A 22,989-nucleotide genomic window follows, 5' to 3' on the forward strand; every position below is an offset into this window, starting at 1 on the left:
TTGCACTGTAACTTTACTTTAGGTCATGTTGTGTTACTGAGTGCTTCTTGTAGGAACAACTTATCACAGCATACTTTTAGGCAGGCTTCATACTCATTGTATTAAATGACCAAAGGAAAAAGCTTAGACAAAAGACTTGCATGAAATTCACTTTTATGATATCTTAAGGGTGAAAAAGTGCATATTGGAGAAAAAAGTATGTTAATGGTCGCAATAAATCTTCAGCCATCTGTATTTTAGTGGTGTTATCCCATGCAAATCCAGTGGAGATTTTCTAATGGGTCTTATAAGTCTGAATATTTTGATAAGAAAAGTATTCTATTTAAATGAAAATAATTGCAACAATATATGGTGTTTTGCTTAAATTTATTATAAGAATGCATTAAATGGTGTAATACAGCAGTTTGTTTATCTGGAAATCCCTCCTTGGGTCAATCTGTGTATTCCAAATGCTTAGTAAAGCTTCTGAAAGCACTGCTCTGCAGTGTTGCAAGGTCTGAAGTTATTTAGCAATAGACTAAAAGCATTTGTTTTAATAATTTAGGTTTTTTCAGTCTCTCAAAACAGTAGTTTGGAAACTTAATGGTGTTTGACAAAGACAAAGAAACATTAGCCAAAGTGTTAGCCAGAGCCAAAAGGAAGGAAGGAATCAAATGTCGAAAGTGCACAAGCAACGAAATCAAATCACCCAAAAGAGAACATTGTATGTAAAAACTCAGCCTGTTGATTTCACCATTCCTTACCAAACTTAGCAAATCACTAGGGTATGACTTCTGACCATACTTTACCAAACAAAATATCCAAAGCAATCTTTTTACAGAAATCCACATATCTTAGGATTGTTTCTTACAAGAAATGCATTACATTTTGACTTAATGCAGATGAAGTACCTTCGTGCCTTGCAGGTAATAGTTTATTTGAGTAAGAGAGAACTTTGAGATAGAACAATGTGATTTTGTTTTTATCATGATTGTATAGCTTCAGAGAAAACAAAACTCAAGTGTTCATATATGCTGTCTATAATATGCTAAAAAAAATTCTTGGAGATCCTTCACTATTAAATGTTGTGCAAACAGTATGCTTATGCTGATTATGTGACATGTCTGTTAGCAGTAGATTGGGATGTGTGGGAAATGCATAGTGAAACCTTCACTTCCAGCATGAGGGCAATAAAATTACAGTTCAGTAAATATGTGTCCTTAGAAGTTTTTATGATGTACAGTTGCTTACAGCTTTTATAAGCCTTTAAAAAAGTCAATCCCTGTATTAAGCCATTTCATCCTTTGTTCCAATCCATTCTGAAGAAGAAATTATTAGACAGCATACCTATAGTACTGAAGAAAACAGAGTATATTTTTTTTATGCCTCACAGAACAGCCCAGGAGAAAGTGGAAAGTAATGGTGTGAAGAATAAGGACTTGCCAGTGATCTGTAATCATTTCCTACCACCAGCCTACTCTTATAAGAAAGGACTGTAGAATTCAATAAATATGGAAGATGTTAGAATTACTTTCAATTTTTATTGAAATTGTTCTTTAAAATAAAAATATTAACTACTTTTTATCGGATTTTTGGCCACTTTAGAGAAATAATATAATATTAAAATCTGGAGCAGAATATTAAAAATGCTTCTTTTCTTTGAAGTTGGACATTAAAAAAATCTTCAAGAGACTGATCTCCTTTCTAGGGAAACAAAGATCTATTTGTAAATACTTACTATTGTATACCTAAGCAGACATTCATATCAAATGTTATTATTGAAACTGCTTTATCAACGTTGTCTCTGAAGTGGTGATTTATGACTATCTAGAAGCTTTCAAATAACCACTAACTGAATATTTTAAAGTTTTGAGAAAGTCTCATTAGTCCCCTAAATGAGCAACATGATCCTGATCCTATACAGTATAAAAAGCTAGCAAACTAACTATTGTACAAATGAATGGGACCTGCCACTCACTGAGTTTAAAAAAAAATTTTTTTTTTTTCAAATACATTGTTTAAAAATAAAAGCATCCATATAGAAATTGATTGCTCTTTCCTCTAACTTATCAGATTCTCTGTTTGAATATGGTAAGTTTTCAGGGTCATCTAAAACAAACAGTTAAACTTTTTTTTTTTTCTTGAAATTTCAGTTGGAAGAGAATTTATCACTGCAAAATGTTTGGTAGAAAATCCAGTACCATGTATGTTTTAAAAAATTTGATTCTTGCACTGCTAGAATGTTCGTAGCTCAAGGAATTTTATTTGTATCATTTTTAAAGCTGATGGTACCATTTAAACTATTTTAAATTCAGTTAATCGAATAAGACAGGACCAAGTTGAGGGTTTAGTTATATTCTTCTTTTCTAAAATCTGATCTTGCAGAGAGTGTATCTGGGGGCACAGTTTGATCCATTGTCTTTAAGTAGAATTTCTGTCACTAGAAATAAAAATTTATGACATAATCTTGAGCTTCTATTTTTACATTTAATGTTTTTATAATGAAGTGATATTAAGAAATACACTACCACCTTACTTCAGTATATAATATACTGTATCTTATTCATAGTAGTAAGAAAAGTTTAAATCAGAAATAAGCAGACCTGTTAGTAGCAGAGAAGAAAGCAAGCTGTGTTTCTAGAGACAGGGGTTGCAATGCAAAAGTTGGGTGTTCATTTGATCTTCTGTGGTTTAAGAACAACACTGCAATAGGATCTTATACATGAAAATGCATGTGGCGATAGCTGTCTTGTATTGATGTAGTTGTTTTCAAGATGAACATGTTCCAAACGTGACTCTTCATTCTCCTCCTCTTCGCTGTTGTCATGAACATCATCATCATTGATATGAGTCCTGCAGATGCGTTCTGGAGGGACCGTCCTGTGACATTGTGGGAGGAATTATATTTTAATTATTCAAGATAACTTATAACTTAATAATTTATTTTAGAGATGCTGTTTATTTAGAGATTTGAAAATGTTAACTTAAGCAGTACATTAAATTTTCTCAGTCGTATATTTATTGAGGATGTTTATAAGTCATTCTTTTTAAAATTCTCTCCTTGCATTGTTTTCTCATTTATATCATATACTTAGTTTTCCTGAGGAAAGTATTGCCATGTGTTGCTGAATGAAAGCTTTCTGTATAACGCATGTAGGATCATCTGTCTATCATTCCTTTGCTTTGTAAACAGTACAGAGGAACTAGAGAGTGTGCCTAACTTCACAACTGGGGCTGGCTGAAACCTGCTGGAAGGCCACTTCCAGTGGTCACCTGCAGCTGATGGCTCCTTCCCGGTATTTTGTAACCAGTTTGGGCTCTGGTCCAACAGCAGAAAAAGCTGGTGCTTTGCTGTCCCTATCAAACTGTAGCTGCCCCAGCGGACATGTGGCCCAAGCAGTATTACAGATTAATTTCCTGGAGAGAACTGGTGGTCAGCATCTTTGTGAGCATTTTCAAGAACTATGAGGAAGGGTGAAATCTCACTTTTCTCTTAATTGTATGCAGAAATACGGCAGTAGAAAACTCAAGATTTAGCTCCTCCTTCAGAATTTTTAAGAAAATATTTACTTAAAAGTAAAAAGTTCTTTAAACAAAACATGTCTTGTGACATTTATTTTAATGTCATTAATGTAAGAAAGAGCTTGGGAATTACCTTATTTTATTATTGTTCAGTCTTAGAAAACGTAATTTTCTCATTTCATCAATTCCAAATGGTACAGACTTTAATTCATTGTGATCCAAAAACAACTCTCTCAGAGAGTGATATGCTCCAAAAAATGATACTGGATCTATTCCATCATCAGTAAGTTTGTTAAAGGACAGGTAGAGATACTCCAGTCCTGGCTTCATGTGACCAAAGACATATCCTGGAATTCTTTCAATCTGATTTCCTATAAGTATCAGATGTAGTAAAGATTTTGGCAGATAGGAGGGAACGTGATATAACTTATTATAAGAGAGATCAATTGATTCCAAGTTCCTATATTAAAGGAGAAAAAAAAAAGGGATGAAAACATTATAGCATACTGCATTGGTAATGCTACATTCTGTACAAAATAGTGCTTAACATGATTACAAGGAAACTAGATTTCAAAGGGAAGTTTGTTTCTCTAATGGAACAGAATGCATTTTATGGAACATGGTCATGCATAATTACTCTGGGACTAGAAAGAATTGAAGGCATTAATTAGCAGTCAAGCCCAATGATTCTGTTGATGGGAAGAAATTTACAGTTATGAGTACAGAGAGAAGGTTGAACAGGGGAAACCCAAGGGACTAATTTGTGATTGATAAGCATTGCAGAATTGCAGTAACGAGTTACACTGGAAAACACATAATAAACTTGGGACTGTGGTGGTTATTCCATTGATGTGGATTTTTAAATTTTATTCTAAAGCCCATTTGAAATGGAATTGTTTTGTGAATGGCTCCTTTAGAATCATTCTGATGTGCTTCACTTCCAGAGATGAGAGAAGCTGTTAGTAACAGTGTGGTTGTTTTCAGATTAAGCAGTTTACAAATCCAGAAATCAACTGATAGGACTGCAACTGATAGGTTGTGGCAAGGTACCCAATGTAGCTTAGCAAATCATTTACCAGAAGAATCTTTTGCCTCTTTCATTCCCATTGCTTGCTCTGCTTATATTCTACTCTTACACAGTGAGGCTGCACAGTCTTCCCTTCCATCTTATTTGCTTCTATAATTTTTAATCTAATGGGAAATAAGGCTAGGACAATATTCAATTATTTTTAAATTACCTGTGAGATAATGATATTTTAATACCAAATTATTGTATAATTGTATGGAGAATTCTTGAGAATTAATGTTCATTTTTTGATTGGATGGTCAGAAAAAATATTTAGACTTTTATGTTAGTATGGTACAGATTTGAGGTATAAGATCTTTTTGTTTCAAAGCTGACTATTGTTTCAAATACTTCCTAGATTATACAATTTAAGCGAAGGAAATTAAGACAAATTAGCAAAGGAAAACAAGCAAATCAAAAGATAAGTACAATTTCAAGTTAAAAGTAATGAAGTGCAAATATTTATTTCATTATCTGACTCACTAATAACAGAGAAAAATAAAATAATTATATTTTAAATGATTCATACTTACTCTTGGTTTATCCAAGCCAAAGGTGCTATTCTGTGCTCTTCTAATTTGTTATGCTTTAGCACAATGACATTTATGTTTCTTGTGTGGTTAAAGCAAATTTCTGACACTTCTTCAATTTGATTATTTTCAAGGTATAACTCCTGTAAGTGCATTTGGAAAGAAAATCTGTGAAAGCAAAATATGCTATTCTTTCCCACTGCAAATTCAAAACGTAGCTATTACCTGTCCTCCATATTACCTGATATATCTGTTAATTTCTGAATCTCAGAGTCAGTTTGTAGCTGTAGTGTGACTTTCAGAAACACAATTTTTCAAAGCAATTGTTTTCACATTTGTGAGAATACAGATTGCTTTGAAAGATCAAATAGAAAAACAACTGTATCTTTTGTCTTGCCTGAAGTTGTACAGTGTAAGAGTATATAATGTGCTAGTGATGAGATTGACAAGAAGTTCATTTTTTTTTTTTGTCTTGGAAAGCTAGAAAAATATGAAGAGTCTTGCTTTCTTAATATTTTTGCTGGGCACTGTGAGCTTTGAAACTCAAATTTGTAGGAATACAAAATGTTAATGTTTTACAAAACTTAATGTTGTGATTCTGCAATGTATCAAAACTGTGTGTTTTACACAGATTAAGTTCCTGATAGTGGCTTGTAATGTAGGATAAATATGATGTGAAATAAAAATGGAGCAATGACTAAAACTTATGTAGGACCCAAAATAGAATTTAGGGCCTGTAGAGGAAGGCTTTGGGAAAAGAGAAAAGCAACTTCGTAGCTTGAAAAACATTGTTTCTGAGTTTATTGGGCGTTGGTTTGAAATTAAATGTTCCCAAAGCATATGAAGTGTAGAAAAACTTGCCAGGTGTTCACTGTTTCATCAAGGAAGGATGAAGTGAAAAAAAAGAAAAATGTAACGTATGAGTGAATGGGTGGTGGAGAGCATTAGGGTGAAGTAAAGTTGTGGGCAGTAGCTGCAGAAGAAGCTAATGTTATAGAAAAGATACTGTTGGTTTCTGTTGGTTTTACTAGATTTGGGTGTCGTGCCCCCCTGCCCCCCGCATTTCAGATTATGGAAGATCCCAAGGATAAAAGGAAATAAATACGAGGACACTGAAATGAGAAAGAGCAAAAGGAAAGACAGAATCAAGAGAGATGGTGAAATTAATAGGTAGCAAGAATTATCTTTGAAGTAAAGACTGAGGTAAGCAGAGAATGAAACTAGACAGAGTTTAAAATAAAGGTTTAAATAAGTTTTAAAAAAGGTTTAAAAGTTTTAAATAAAGGAGGAAGAAAATACCTTCCAGATAGCATCCCTTAAAAAAACCAAAACAAACCACTGCAACAAATCACATTCAAGTTCTGGGCAGAGGAATGGGATGGGAGACTACCAAAAGAAGAAATTTCTTGATTAAAAATCAAGGAATGAGGAAACTGTTCAGGGAAGAGAAATAAACCTCCCATTCAAACACTGCCCTCCACCCCAAATGAGGTGGAATGCAACAGAGGTTTGGAAAACCAGGGAAATTGAGACTTAGACCAGCCAAAAAAGGAAGAGGATGGTTAGATGTTGGCATCTCTCTCTCTCTTTCAGACTACACAATCTTGGTTCCTTTAGTCTTTCCTTATAAAACAGGTTTTCTAGATCTCTCCTTCTTCTTGTTGCTGTCTTGTGAACTTCACTCTGTGTGGTAACTCAAAGTTCACAATGTTTTTGCACTAAGGCAATATCTGTATATTGGGAGTGTTATGTGAATTATGTGTAACTGAACAGACAGAACTTGCAGGCTATACTATTTTGTGAGACAGTACTAGATAAATTAAGACTTAAAAGATACCTTTTGGGATGGAGTTGGTATATAAGTAAATTTCTAGAAATAATGACTTAGAAATAATGACCAATAAAAATTATTGGTATATCTAGAAACGAATTTATAAAATTTATATTTATCTCTACCTGATGATAGTAAGGCAGTAAGTAGGGAAAAAAATGATGAAAATGTCTGGAAAAATGAAGCTTTCTTGGTTTTTTTTTGTTTGGTTGGGGTTTTGTTGGGGTTTTTTTGTTTTGTTTTGTTTTTTCTTTTTGGTTGCTTTGTTTTGTTTTTACCTCAAGAGTGGCAGGAAGACCTTGTGGGATAATTCTAAATTTATTTCTTCCCAGTCGCAAATAAGAGAGACTTTTCAAAGGATAAAAGGCCAAAGGACTGACATTCGCTTCACTAAGTTTATTTCCTTCTAATTCCAGGGTGACCAAGTTCTTTAAATCTGGGGAGAAAAAGTTGGAATTTCTGTTAGTTAATGCCATCTCATATCTTGTTAAAATGCACGTTTAAAATTTAACTGTCTTAAACATTACTTAAATCAGTTTGCAGCAATGAAGAAATATAGTGAAAGGATTTTCATTTATTGTCTCATAATCATAGAAATATATTGTTTATTAGTTTGTAGAACTTTAGAGATTGAGTAGAGCTTTATTTATAGCTTTTTCTCCTACTTATAATGGAAAAGGTGGCAGCTGCAAGACTTGTGGATAGTGCTACCATTTAGGCTTTATTACTTCATGGCTATGTGCAGATGATGTTTGGAAGACCATGTGGGTGCTGACCTTTGTGCAGTTGCCCAATGATCTCCATGGGTCTCCAGTCCCTTACGAGATAATGGGTATGTTGCTCTTTCTTTGGGCTCACATCTTCCCCTCCCTGCTTTACTCCTTTCAACCACCTACTGTGCTGTGTTGAGAACCTGTCACACATTGTATTGTTCCTCCTCCTCAGCTGTCCAAATGCGGGTCACAGAAGAAACCAGTGTTGATCAATGTATGTAAGCAGGAAATACTATTTCATAATAATAAGTTCCTCATTCACAAATATTCCAAATAACTTTTTTTTTTAAAGAAGCTTTGTATAGCTCCTCCTCACCAGTGCAGTTTGATGATTTTAAACTGAGAGGCTCTTACAGCCCTTGGCCTAAGTTTTCTTTGTCTTAGCTCAAGCATTTATATTGCTCCATAGTGAGCTGTATCACGAAACTGATCCAGTTTACAGGGGGACCCTTTCGTCAGGAGAGGAAAGGGAGCAAAATAAGTCAGTCAAATTATGACATAGATGGTACCCTTTCTTTTTTTTCCTTTTTTTTTTTTTTCTTTTAGGCTTTTTTTTAAACCCACATTTAGCTTGGCTTAAAATGATCATGGCTAACTCCAATTATATTCTGCCTTATTTTTCATGCACATCAAATTCTGTTCACTTTCATGCAATTTAAGAAATAATTAATATAGTTTCACCACCCGTAAAGCGATCAGGTTATGCGTCAGGAGAATAGGTATCTTCAACATACTTCAAATCCATCTCTACTTAGTAACTTTAAATACAAGCTTTTTTGGGAGAGTAGCAGTTGCATAAGAAGGGAAAATGTAATTTTAAAAAACTTTGTCATGCAAATCTTTCGGCTTTTGTTGCCTTTTGAAAACATGGCACTTAAAAGCTAGCAATTATTTTTCTGGTTATATCAAACCAGATGCATTTGGTTAAACATTCTGCTTTTCAAATTGATTTTAATCTTTTAATATGATCGATATTAGTTTTCTAAATACCTTGTAAGCCATCTTCATCAATGGCATGAAGTTGGTTGTCATTTATTTTTATTTCTTCCAAAGTTGATGGCAATTCAGAGGGAATATGTACCAGCATATTTCCATCCAAATACAAACGTTTTAGCTTTTTCAGGATCTTAATCATAGGGATAAAGAAGAGAACTTAGATTATAAAGGTGTAAAATATATGGTAAAACATACAGTGTAATCATAGTTAGCGTTTTCTTAAACACCCGCTTTTTGAAGATTTTCAGCAGCAGTGCACTAGTATCCAGTGTTTTGAATAAAAAATGTTTTTCTCCTATCAGTCTAATTAATTAGTTTATTTATGCTAAATATTAACAAAAGTGCCAGTTAATGTAATGTGTAGCCGGAAGAGCTTGATTGAGCACATCAACTTTCCACATGGCCATCCTGTAGCTATCCAGTCATAACTATTTGTATTACTGCTGCTGTCTTTAAGTCATGTAGGTCTTACCTTACTAAACTACTGCAGTATTTAGGAGTTCAAAGTACATACATTTATAGATTATGCGTTTATACTCTTCATTTGTGAGCAAATTGATGGTTTTCTGTAGGTCATCAAATTTACTTTGCTCCAGCATAACGACAGCAACTTTTTCAGTGACCTAGGATTTTTATGACTTCAGCCAGCTTAAAAAATTGGTATGAAAAATTATCATAGCTTAATTTTGATAAATGCACATCAGTAATCATGCAGTAGTGAGCATTTCTTAAAAAGGTGGACATGTTTTAGTAATGCATCCACTGAAGCCTGCTTTCCTCCAGTTGTGTCTTAACTGCCTGGTGTGATATAAGCCTCACTAAAATTTATTTCATGATTGAGACACCTTCCTGGTCTGTGTCTTCCATCTGCTTTGATTTCATAGGAGTTGTAGGAACTGAAGACCTTTGAAATCAGCCAAAGCTTTTCATGTTATATGGAGGGAGGTGGTATACAGAGAGTCCTGCGAGAAGACTGATTACATATGACAGGAAACAAAATTAAAAACATACTGTGATAATTCGATTTGTTGTTCATATGCTTTTTGTATTCATCCTGCCTGAAAAAGCAAGGCCTTGATGCTTTACTTCCACACTTGAATTACAACCTGTATGTACTTGCTTGTATGAGAAATTATTATCGGACTATTCTGTCTTCAAGTGAGGAATACGTAGATGCACTTGAATATCCTGTTACTATGTAAATTCCCCTTGCAAGGAAAAGACTGAATATAGAAAGATTCTTGGACTATTTTATGAGAAAGCTGTTCTTCTAGTGAGCAGCTATGCTTGAAAGGTTCTCATTAAAGATAGTCAACAATATAAGCACACAGCTGATTACATGAACTCCTACTGAGTGGATTTTTATAACAAGACCTGGCAGATCTTTTTGAGAATTCAAGAGTATAGGCTTTACAGAGCTAATGTAGTGAGAAAGATGATACATAAATATACAGATGTCCAGCCTGAGTATCCCAAGTGTTGTTAATGGAAGATAAGCCCTTCAATTCCAAAATGTCTCAACTGCAACTGATAAAATATCAGAAAATTGTCTCTCTCTCATTGTTTAACATTTAATACTTGGTGAATGTCATTCAAAAATCTCAGGATATTCTTGATTATGATGAGACATTTCTTGAAATAGCCAGGTTTGACTGTATTGTAATTATACAATGGTTACTCATACTAGCTGCAAACTGTTTTAGATCCATAGACTGAAAAGCAGGAAAAACTTTCCTTTAAGCAATAATTAGTCATAGGATAGTAGAAAAGTTAGGTTTTCTTACTTTGAATGCTTGTGGACCTATGCCAGGAGAGGTAATGTTATTTTTACTCAGATCAATCCATTCCAAATTAGGTATCCCGTTGAATGCTTCATCTGAGATAGTAGTGATACTATTTCCTAGGACAGAATTCAAGAAAATAGTTTGAGTTATGAATTACAGTATGAATCTGAGTTGTGTAGTACTGTACATGAAAAATATATTATGAAAATAGTTGTATTATGTACAATAATTGTGTGTAGATATATTAGTATTTAAACACTAGTAAGCAAATCTAATATTTTTAATTTATTCTTTTAGAGGCTTAGCTGTAAAATTCATTCTAATACATTTCTATGATAAGGAATGACAAAGTATTAACACTACTGTTGACTGCATTTGAGAATGGATACTGTTACTTCATGAGAAACATGGTGCAAAGTAGACCCATTATTTACCTGTAAGGTCTAGACTTGTTAGATCTGGATCTGAGATTGGTGGTATTTGTGTAAGTTTGGCATTAATACAGCTTACTGTGGTGTCCGAGGTGGAACATCCAGACGGCAAAGGAGGAGCTTCTATGGGTGGAACAGGAATTGGGAAGTGAGATGGCATTCTGAAAGTGCCATCATCTTCATCACTTTCATATTGTATTTCTTCTTCTGCAGCTCCCTTTCTTGTGATAGGCTTCTTTTCTCTGTGATAGGCTTTATACTTCTGTCGATTTTTTTTGCCTTTCCTTTTTCTTTTCTTTCCATCCTTTTTACGACCCTCTTTCTCTTTGAACTCTATCACTTCTGTTCTAAGCAGTTCACCTGTTTCAGTTTGAGTATGTGCTGATGACAATACATTGGTGTTGTCAAGGTCATTGGGTTCTGGAGAATCACCAGACAACTCACTTATGTCATCCAGTGAAATAATACTTGAATCCAAAGAGGAGGCTAACCAGAGGCAATGAGGGGAAAAAAAAAAAAAAAAGGTTGTCTGATAAGAGGATATGAAACTCAAGTTTTAGTAAACATTGTTCCCCTCCTATAGGAAAAATATAGTAACAATAGAAGAATAGCATTCCCCTTAGAATATGATTTGAAAGAATGAAAATATGGTCTTATATTACTGCTTGACAGAAGAGACATACTTCAACTGAGAAATGATTAAGCCAACCATATAGAATAGTTTGTGCACAGGTATGGTTCATTGCAACTCCAGAAAAAAGGGGGAAAAATTAATATAGCCTTCATTATCTTCCTTTTTGAACTAATATATTAATTAGTTTGTTGTGTTGCTGGAGGTGTCTAAAGAGGAAAAAGAATGTGTCTGGGAGTGGGAGGAAGGTAATTTGAACAGAATTCACAAAGGTTAAGACTTGTTCTCCTGTGCAAGGGACTGTCAGGTGTAGAGATGGCTGCAGCTGGGGAGCTCACCATGGAAACGTGTTAACTACCAAAATGCAGTTTTATTTGAATTGCCCAGTTTTACAAAACAGGGCAATTCAAATAAAAGAAGTTTAATTGTTTCAATCAACATGACTTCTAGTTCCACAGTTAATTTCTATCATGTCTCTACTTAGTGCATTTCTGTCACATATGCGTGCACAGAGGAGGCTAAATAATATTTTTACAGTAAGAGGAGGTTAAGTTCAGTACTTTGCAGACCTAGGATATTGGGAGTGGGGGAAGGAAATCACATTTCATCTTTATCTCCTCCATGTCTTTTCTTTTTAAAGGTACTGATTTTGTTTACATTTTTATGAAGAAGCAGCAAGACTGTAGTTCTGTTGTTCCTCTTGTGAGCTGACTTTCTTCTCTTGATTTATTTCAAATAGCTGCATGTTTTTACACTCCTAACAAAGATTTACCAGTCTGTAAACTGTATGATATTTATTATGTATGTCTAATACATTAATAATGGCTAGTAGTTATTGATTGATCCTTTGTAAATGGAAGAGGGATATAAAATGTAACCAGATGTTCTTTCTTTGTACATTTACCAAAATTTTGTAAAGGTAGGAGGGAAGAAGCAGAAAGGGGAAAATAAAAAAAGAAATATAATTATCTTTACTATTTCATACTTAACATCTTCTTTTCTTTAAATATTGTATCAAACTCATCTAACAGCCAGTGTACTCTGGCTGAAAAGAAACTGAAGTCAACTTGGGTAGAAATTATGAAGACTTGCTCTTATCATGTAATTCAGGACTTGTTTTCTCTATAAAAGGATAATGTGTACGTTGTAATCCTTGATATCATTAAATGTAGCGTTTATGTCAGGTTTTGCATGAGACAGTTTTAAAATAGTGAAAATATTATGAAGTACTGTACCACTATCAGAACAAACTGGGCAGCATTCTCCTGCAGGTATAATAGTTTGGGGACATTTCAGAGGGTGGCACATAGTTGTATCGCATATCACTTCTCCTTTTGAACAGAGACAGGTAATGCAGGGTTTGGGAGACCAGACGGCTTTATCATACATAATCATCCCATTAGCTGTGCAGTGCCCCTTTTTTCCTAAGAAAAGAAAATAGAAAATTGGAGTTACATAGCTTAAACTGAAATAAAACCAAGTGTTTATTTAAAACTTTGGAAAGAAGCACTACTATTTTGTTCTCATTTTGAAAATATGTAAAATATACCGTATTCGAAGTATCTTATCCTTATTCCTTATTTTTCATAACTATTTTCTTCAGCTTATTAGTAGTCTCCAATCCCTGTTTGGTTCTTGGCCTCTCAGCTGTGATTGCCAATCAAGGGTAGGCACACGATTAATATGTATGTAGCTGTTACCTGCTTACAGCTTCACAGTGAAAACTGAGTGCAGGTTCTCTGTCCCTCTGTCTGCTCCCCCTATTTCAGGCAGCCGTCATAATAGTTCATTTTCCCCTCTTCCTAGCCAGCTGCTGAGGACCCTTACCAGCTTTGTCTTCTGGAAAAACTCTTGAATTATTCAAGTTCAGAGATATTCCTAAAATAGGAAAATTAAATCTAGATGGTGAGTTTCTGAGGGTCTTTTGCATGGCAGCTTCTCTTCCTCTCCATCCTTAGAAATGGAAAGCAGAAATCACAGATCTCAATGAAAGCTGTGTATAGATACAGTTGAGAAAGAAGCAAAAGCTTTCTTCATCACAATGGGGTTAAAATAAATCATGCAGAACTTGAGAATATTTTTTTCCAGAGCCCCTTCTGTTTCTCTCTTGTGCACTAGGCACCTTTTCTAATATCTTGCACATTAAATGAGAAAGTATTGTTAAGGCTCTGTGGAATTGGGAGGGTAACAATATTTACTTTATAGTGACTGTTCATAGGCTTAATGGAAGTAAAGTCAATTCTGTAATGACTGGTAAGATGGCAGACATCTCCTCTTCCCTGTAACTTGCTTTGTCTGAAAAAAACGTCTTTGCTAGGAAAGTAGCAAGCTTGAACAACTTGTGCTAATAAATACTTCGTCTCCAAAGTTTCTGGACATGAATCTACAAAAAACTGAGATTTCCCCAGGGTACCAGTGGAAATTTTCAGAAAGAAATGTAGAAGAGATTTATTTTGTAAGCTATACCCAGATATTCAGTAGGTAAGTTGTTTGGAGAGCGTAAAGACTTGGGAAGGAAACTATTCCAAGTCTCTCTTTCCTTCCAGTGATGGAGTCTACCTCAGCAAAAGTTTCCCTGAGCAGTTCTCATCCAGACTCCAGGATAAACATTGCACTTCAGCATGATGCTTGCTTTTTTTTTAATTATTTTTTTTTATTATTTTGAGAGAAGGAAAGCCAAGATTGAGATTCTTCATCCCATGCAAATCTTTTCCTATTTTTGAGCGTACCTCTGAATCTTGTGAGAATCTGTACCCCCTACACACCTTCCTTTTCCTCTTTCTAATTAACGTAAGAATGCATTGCTGAAGTGTTCGTTTCAAGCTGAAAACCCATTTCTAAGTTACTTTGTACTTTCCTGCATATAAATAAAAAAAAAATTTCCTATTTTCCTGTTTGGTTTGACTTCCTCCTTCAGATGAACATTGTCTAATACAGTGGAAAAATCTTATCTCAACTGAATTTACATGCAAGAGACTTTCATCTGCAATAGACAAATTATCTTTGGAAGGATTGTTTGCAGGGTTTGTTTTCACACACTCCGCCCTGGTCCATGCTTGGTTGTTCAGTTTTATAGGGAAGAGCATTCAGGATAATCTAAGTATTCTGACAAGACTATTGTAAATACTTGGTTTGAAATGTCTCTGGAATTAGTATTTGACTCAAAATCAGGCATTTTGCAAAGTCCTTCAAGGCAGTCCTACTCTCAGCTTCATAACAAAGGTATTCTCTTGCCCTTCTACATAAAGACCATTGAATATTAACCTGTTTTCTAGAATAAAAATTACCAGAATCATCCTGTTTGGATGCTCCTCTATATTCCTTACATTTTAAAAAATGTTCTTTTGATTTAAGTTACTCTCAGGATAGAAAGGGGGAGAAATTAATTTTTTGAACAGTTGCATCTTGTTTTTTCAAAGTTCCTGGATATGTATGCATCATTTCAGCCACACAAAGTTGTGCTCTAATCAACTCAAGCCATGTTAACCGAAGGAGGAGATGAGTTAGCCCAGGCCAAATGTTAGCTGGCTGTAAGTCCCTTGTCATTCTACCCAGGTATCTGTAATCCAGCTGTTTGCTGGATCCCGACTTCTGGTTTTTATGTGCTTGCCAGGAAGCCATAATATTTCTTTTAAATAATCTCCAAAGGAAACACAAAAAGAACACTACACTTTCTCACGTTAAGCAATAAAATGTCAGCTGTTCCAGAGGAACATATCTGGCTTGAGATGGAAATTCTTCTGTGCTTCCTTAAATTCTTTATTTTGTTGTAGCTACTAGACTGTATCTGAAGCTGGTGCAAATCTTGTCTGAATAGGCATAAAGATATGGGTTATCAGGCCTTGGCCTCTGTAGACTTCTTTAATAAATTATCTTGTTTTCTGTGTACATGAGAGTTACTTAAAAAGACAGGACAAGCGTGTGTGCTCAGAGACAAAGAGGTACCCTTTTATTGCATTGCAGAACTGCTATTTGGCAGTCTGTTGGTATTCACATAACCCCTGTGAGACAGAGTAACGACAGCGTTGAGATGCTCCTTAAACTTCTTATCCACTGAATAACTTCAGTATGGTGGTACGAGCAGGGAGAAGTGAGGTTTAAGAGATATTAGAAATAGTGCAACAGTGTACGTCCTATTCTGCACTGCTTAATGGGCAGACTGTAGTCTGTAAAGGACAAACGACTGCAAATTATCTTATGTTGTGGTGAACTGTTTGATTTCATTTAAATGGTTCACTTGGTTTTTATATGGAGGAAGGAGATATGTATGGTTACTGTTAAACTTTTATTTAACTGTTGATTTTCAGCCTGCATATGATATCTGTAAATTGTTTTTTTAGGCTACTAAGAGCAAAATAAGTAGCTAGGAGAATGAAAATTAAGTTTTGGATTACATTTTCTTCTGTTCCTGAAGCATGATTAATAATAGTGTTCTATTATTTAATAGGCTCTGTTTTTTCCAAATCTGACATTAACTTGAAAAAATTTTGAACTTTAAAAGCTAGACTAAAAAATACCTTGTGGTCAAAGTCTTTGGCAGATGAGCACAGGACTTTTAACCTTTGGAAATATGGTGTAAATTCAGCATGAAGTTCCAAATAAAATGAGTTCAGTGGTTTTAGCTCAGCTTTTGGATGCAAGTCCAGATAAAAAGAAACAAACGGGGCAGGGAGGGGGGAAGAGCCATGCATTATTTCAGCATGACTGATAGTCTCTGACAGAGAGACTGGAATATCTTACATGAAGTGTATGCTATTTATGTGGTATTTTCCTCTGTTTAATTTACAAAATATTTTTAAATTAAAGGTTTGACATTAGTAGTAGTATTATAAGAGTAATATTGTAGTACACACTAGAAATGCAATAGTCAAGAGTTTTGCTAGTCTTCCCATTAAAACCCCTTACTTAAAAATATTTGATTTGAAAGGGTTCAGCCTTTCTGAAGGACTCACAGCAAATAGTAATTGTTAAGAAAATGTGACTAAAATATGTTTCGCTGTTTGAGACCTGTTAATCCAGTGGTCATGTCTCATGTGACATGCTAAAAGGCTTAAGTTTTTGCTTATAAAAAGATATTATTATCATTTTATGTAGAACAGTGGTAATCAGGGCATTCTTATTTTTTTTCATAAAATTCATAAAGTTGCATATGATTATTTTACTCTGTGTGTGATCTCTTGGTGCTGGAATAGAAGTATCTATGTATTTATATTGATTAGCTGTAGAGTGGACACGACCCTGTATTGGTTCCTCACAACATGCCAGTGTCTTTTCTTCAACCTTTGAACCTCTTTCTATGAAAAGAAATGACGTGTTGTAACATCTCAATAATTTTCCTTTGCTTAATAACTGGGGTTTCAAAATTGAAAAATACTGATAGTAATATTCAGAAGTTCTTATCTTCAGAATGGATGGCTGATTTTTAGACTCTTGTGAAGAGTCTATTTCCTGGTTTGTGAGTCGTAATTTCCCATTTGTGACGTTGACCATAAAATCACAAGCATCCTAGGGCAAGAGTTCTCTCTTCCTTTACTGCACTAAGGACCAAAGAGACACTTAACACCTATCAGTTCTCAATCCTTGTCTAGTCTTGTATTCTTTGAGGAGACTGTAGAGAGGCCTGTTATGATTACCGAGGCAGGTTTCAGTACAGATCAATGAAATTATGCTGTCTGTTTGTTTCTTTCTTAAGACATCAACTCCTCTTCCCTACATCTCCTTCAAAAAACATAAAATACATATTAGTGCAGCAATGCAAAAATCTCTAGACCACTAAAAAGGCAAGTTTTGTATAAATCATACTATTGAACTTCTTTTAAATAAATCCGGGTTCTCGATATAGATGGAGTGTAAGAGTGATCTTGTGTTGGGTTTCTTCTCTCTTAGCTTAGTTTTCCATCATAAGGGTCTTGTTTGTAATGTAAGTTTCATATTGCAACTATTACTGTGTGTTATTAATTTATTTACAAAATAAAGAATTATTCCTGAAATATTGCATGTAGACATAGATTGAATGCTGTTTTTCAAAAATACAACAACAACAAAAAGAACTTAAATCCATTTTAAATAACACTGGTGTTAGGGCCTCAGTGAAATGTTAATTGACTTAGAAGATATATTGAGCAAGAAATTATTCAAAATGGCCTTCAAACTTGCTACACATTTGAAGTTATGAAAATATCCCAACAAAATTTTTATTAGTTAAGATGAAATGAGAATGCAGAAAAATTGCAGAAAATATTAGTTACCTGGCAAAGCAGGATTCTCTGTAAGGCTTAAGTGCAGACAATTAAAAAGCTTCATAAGCTAACCACAAAATGATTATAAAAGGCAACAAAAGTAGGTTAGCAAAAAGGTGACTGAGTTTTATTTCAGTATGTGTTGCAAGTAGAGCTAAAATAAAGCTTTCATGAGTTTATATGTTTCATTTGAAATGAAGAGAAAAATCGGCCCACTCTTAGCAGTAGAGAGGCTTTATTCTTACCTGGTAAGACACTGTAGCTAGATTCATGTCCATCCAAACCAATGAGAGAGTCAAACACTCCCATAACACCGTCGTCAATATTAATGAGAGGTATGCTGGGCACTACAGCAACAGGAGCTGGAAGCTTCATCCTTGGCTGTCTTGGGGATCTGTGCCCTGCTGAGGAGCTCCTTCTCAATCCTCTGTAGCGCATTCTTCTCCTTTGCCTCTTGAGAAGTGCACTAGTTTCATTTTGAGACAAATCAATGCACAGAGAGACAAGCAGGAAATAATAGACTAATGATGTAGCCTGCATGTTTTTATGTGTCTCAGACAGTATCCTGGAATGGGAAAAAAGAGGAAAATCAGATACCTAGAGAGCTGTTAGGATTATGTCAGCCATATGGTGCACTTTTCAAAGCAGGTGGACCAATACGTGGTAGGTCAATATAACCAAGTTTCCTCTTGGAAAGAAATTGCCCTATGAGAGCTAAAGTAAGCAGTTTTAGTTTTGTGGTTTTCTGCTTTTACCGTCAATAGTCAAATTCAAATAGGTGCTAGCTTTGTGTTTGGGGTTGCATTTAAAAGAGGTAGTTTAGATTTGTAGTGCCACCAGGCATTTGCAGTTTAGTAATTGTTACTGCTTCCAGCAAGGGAGTTCCTGAGAGCTGTCAAGTGTTTCTTCACTTTTTTGACTGCTAATATTTCTTCCAGGTTGTTATAACTTCTGAATATGGGAATGGCAAAATAACAGAAAAATGCCCAATTCGTTTCTGATATGCTGCCTCAAATGCTTTTGGTTTGTCATTTCTGTGCAAGGTATTTTTCACCATAGATGAAAAGAGATGTTGCTTTTGCTTCCATTTCTAGCCATCCTCTTCTTATACAGAATCTTTCTGGTTCTGCAGTAGAGGAGACCTTTTGTAAGGTTGATCACAATAGCACTATTTGTGACATCACACATCTGCTTTTCTAGTGGAAGTTTTTATTAAGTGTAGGTAGTCTAAAAAGGTTGATCTATAATGGGTTGTGTTCTGCATTTACTTTCTAAGAAATTCAAAATTACTATATATCTTGAGCCTTCTTATGCTTCTGACAGAAAAATTACGTTTACTGTCACCAATAGGTGGCATTCCGAAACAGAGCAGTCAAGATTCAGGAGTATGCATAGAAAGCATATCCAGCAATGGCTATACCAGTGTGGAAATAAGGCTATGCATGTCCAAAGTTATTAATGATTTGTCATAGCTCTATTGGCATAATTCTTCCAAAAAGGAAACGCTCTTGTCCTGTGGGCTATTTTAACTGAGACGGTAGAGCCTGAAGACACTAGTATTCTTGTGATGTTGAGAATTAGTGCAGAACTTGAGACTTAGAGCACGTAGTCTTTGTGTCCAAGGCAAGGCTTAGAGTATGTCCACGGTTTTTCTCTAAGGAAGTCTTGAGGGAATTAAAAAAAATGCTTTTTCTCAGTGTTCATCAGTCTGGCTTTATATGTAGTCTTTCACTTTGGAGTTAGTTGTCTTAGTTACTTATATTGTATAAATACCAGATAGTATTATTTCAGGAACTTGAACTGTGGTTTTGCCTGAATCAGATTTTTTAAAAAAGTTTGTGCATCTTGGTATTTTCTGAGTTATATAATAGGTCAAGTTTATGGTACAAGTTGCCTAACTTTTCTTTAAAATAAGGCATGTGATTGATTGCATGTTTTTCATGATTTCCACAGCATAATTCTCATATTTTTTATTATCATGTTTTTAAACGGGAAGTTGACAGTAAATAAGCTTAAAACAGTATGCTTTTACTTTTTTCTAATATTTTAGTTTCTGTGTTCAACTGTTTTAATTTTAAAAAATTATAGCAAATACATATATTAATTTGCAGAATTTTCTTAAGCTAAGCTAATGTTTTTATTTCTGTATAAAGGGAATTTGAGATGCGTCACACTAATCCACATAACATATCATGTAGTAGCAGAGTTCTGAAATTAATCCAGACTTTAGTTTACTGCTTTCTACCCATTAGAAATCAGTTATTCCAAAATGCTATATAGACTTTATGCTGGCCTTTTATTTACAGAAATTACTGTTAGTTAACATATCAAATAGATGCAGAAGCTTGTACTCTGCATTGATGATGTCTGTTCTTTTTCAGAAAGTGCTTGTTTCTTAGTACCTCAGCTTGCAGGACAAATGACCTAATGTTTTTGGTTTCTAACTTACTTGCATGGTAATGACTGGCTATAAAATTACACAGTAAACTTCTGTTCTGCAAGTTTGAATGAATCACACAAAGAGCCCTTAGGCAAAACTGAATATACAAAGAAAAGTCTTTAACATGTGTATTCATTCTGTTGAGTTAGTGGCATCTTAATTATGGTCACATTTTTATAGTGTACTTTATAATAACGCCATAGCTATGTAGTTACAATGCTGCTACATTACATTTGTGCTTTTTTAACATTTAACCATTTCTTCCTGTGACCAGAGGTGTATAATGGGCATGACTGAAATACTTTTCCATTCTCTATGCATGTATTTTTAAAAGTCAGGAATAATGTAGGGTCAATTACATTACATTTACTGTACAAACGTTGTCTTGGGGTTTTGCTGTTCATTTCAATATAGAGTAAAACTCTATAGTAAATCAAATTATTTTAAAGCGAAACTTGTTTTCATAAAGTACATTATAATTAACATTTAAAAAAAAACCCCACAACAGAAAACAACCCCCCAATAATAAGTCTTTATAAACTAATCCTGTTCATATATGTGAGTTTATATGCTGTATTTTCACACCAAGTCAACTCTTCAGTACTGAAAGCTTAATACTCCTACCTTCAACCAAATGGTGTTTCTTGCATGCAAAATACTGAGCTACGTTTCTAAGTTTCTTTCCTTGGCTTATTTAGTAAATGGTGTCTCACATTTTAAGGCCCCAACTGTGAACGTCATACAAGAAAAAGGCCTTAAATGCATTGGGCCTTTACTGCCCATGGCTGGAATCCTCAGATTATCTATCAGGAAGTTATATTTAGTATAGTGCCAGCCAACTTTTAATTTGGGGAAAATTCAACCTATTCAACTTATAAGACTTTTGTAATAAATGATTACATATCAAAATAAAATTATAGATAGCTAATATAATGATATCATTATATCTTTGTGTTGCCAGATACTCTCAACATGACTGCATTGATATACCTTTTTTAATTTTACCCATAAATGTTTAGATTATGCATAGTATGTGTAAACATCTTTATTACCTTTTATCACGTAATATGTTCAGTAGTTTAGCTTTCAAAATGTTTATCTTCAGTAAGTTCAGGATCTATCATTTTGCTATTATGGAAATAGTTAATTTTTAAAGTAGTGATCCTTTAGAAATACCAGAGTATCAGAATTTATTAAATAATCTATCTTTAGCTATTCAGTCGAAATTCAAACATATTCTAAGATGTCAAGGTTATTTCTCGTGATACACGGGGTTAAAGTGATTTACCAAGATTTTTGACATACTCTTCTTTAAATGTATTGCATAGAAATGAGTTACATTTAGCCATACTAGCAAAACTAATTGCACTTTCAGTTAGTTTAAGCTTGAAGTGCATGGCAAACATTCATACCAAACAAAAAGCAGATCAACTGGTATTGCATACTTTATCTAGAAAAGCATTTATGTTCAGTATTGCTAAATATAGCTAATACTATTTCATACGTATTTACAAAGTTAACATGTAGTTTAAGCCATTCAACACCATGCTTTAAGCAGTAATTTAAAATTTAAAACATTTTACCTTGTAATCTAACCTAACAGCAGATTCTGCTTGGTGTCATTTAGTCTCCAGTTGCAAATGAAACAAAATCACAGTGATATCTTTAAAACAAACAGAGAAACAGTAGGGATAGTTGAAACATGTTAGATGATTCCTTAGTTAAGTCTGAAATAGCTCCTTTCCCTGGGGACAAAGCGCTGTTCTGTCTGCAGAGAATCAGCTAATACTGTTACTCGGAGAACTAAAAAGCTCGCTTAAGGAAAATGAAAAGCAGCACAATATGTTCGGTCCGTAGGCTGACAAGGCACAGCTGGAAATTCTCTTTCAGTACTTACAGTTGCATAAGGAACAGGAAAATGGAGTGTTTTCAAAAGACACAACAAATGTGTATTTTATTCAGTTCTGTTTTATGTATTTAGAAATTTAGTTTCTAGGTGGCATGATTTTAACATAGATTTATTATTTTACAGAGAGAATACATTTTGGCAAGTGTAACCTTAACATAAAAATATTTACTCAAATTAGAACTTTTTTCTTCAATTCATATTTTCTTAATCCACTCCTGCCCATATAGCCTATAATCTATAAGCAGCAAACCTTTTTGGTGAAGTTTTAGCATGGAAAATGTTTCTTTTGTCCATTTACAGCAATGATTTCACCGTAAGTTGTAGCTTATGCATGGAAAATAAAATGACCCAAGCATTTTCCCTTCATTTTTTTGTAAGGCTAATTACATCCTGAAACATGATCCTGAAGCACAGCTATGCAGAAGCTGCAGTGAAGTTAGTAATCCAAATATGAGAACTGAGTGTGAGGGGAAGGGAGGGAATAATGGTACATTACCACAAGTCCTTTGTATGCCAGCAGAGCCTTTTCCTTCATCCCCAGATAGAGCTTCTGCAGAGTGTCAGTGTTTGATGAGATGGTGAGTCTGCTAAGCTTCAGAAATGACAAATTTACCTGGTAGATGGAGTTGTCGGAGTTCTTCTGACATTAAAAATTTGTTGTTTGCTTGAATTCATACTCTGAGGAATGTTTAGACAGATAGTCATGAAATGGTATAACCATTGAGTTAACCATAATTGTTAGCCGGTATGTGGCGGAAAGATCCTGGGAAAACACATTGTCTCTTAAAATAGTAATTCAGTTTCTACTGTGCCTTGCTTTGCAAAGTCAAAAGCAGAAATATTAAATTTTGTAGTTTA

General features: G+C 34.4%; 2 protein-coding genes across 5 annotated transcripts in view; one reads left to right on the top strand and one right to left on the bottom strand.

Annotated features, from left to right (window-relative positions):
- Positions 1-22,989, top strand: part of CENPP (centromere protein P) — a 153,260-nt gene that overhangs the window by 97,639 nt on the left and 32,632 nt on the right. The window lies entirely within an intron of this gene.
- ECM2 (extracellular matrix protein 2) lies at positions 350-22,952 on the bottom strand. 4 transcript variants are annotated; one of them, XM_072875980.1, is made up of 12 exons: positions 22,745-22,952; positions 21,806-21,885; positions 21,275-21,350; positions 18,028-18,347; positions 12,779-12,967; positions 10,916-11,398; positions 10,482-10,597; positions 8,692-8,827; positions 7,207-7,364; positions 5,101-5,240; positions 3,635-3,961; positions 350-2,859 (listed from the first exon to the last, which is right to left on the bottom strand). In XM_072875980.1, exons 4-12 carry the CDS (start codon positions 18,320-18,322, stop codon positions 2,652-2,654), a joined length of 2,052 nt encoding a protein of 683 aa, XP_072732081.1. In that variant the 5' UTR covers positions 18,323-18,347; positions 21,275-21,350; positions 21,806-21,885; positions 22,745-22,952; the 3' UTR covers positions 350-2,651. The 4 variants fall into 4 exon arrangements, with proteins under 4 accessions (XP_072732081.1, XP_072732079.1, XP_072732078.1 ...); XM_072875978.1 differs by lacking the exon at positions 21,275-21,350 and having other exon boundaries at positions 22,745-22,951; XM_072875977.1 differs by lacking the exon at positions 21,275-21,350 and having other exon boundaries at positions 22,628-22,777.

The sequence above is a fragment of the Ciconia boyciana genome, chromosome 11, assembly GCF_034638445.1.
Source record: "Ciconia boyciana chromosome 11, ASM3463844v1, whole genome shotgun sequence".
NCBI lineage: Eukaryota > Metazoa > Chordata > Aves > Ciconiiformes > Ciconiidae > Ciconia > Ciconia boyciana.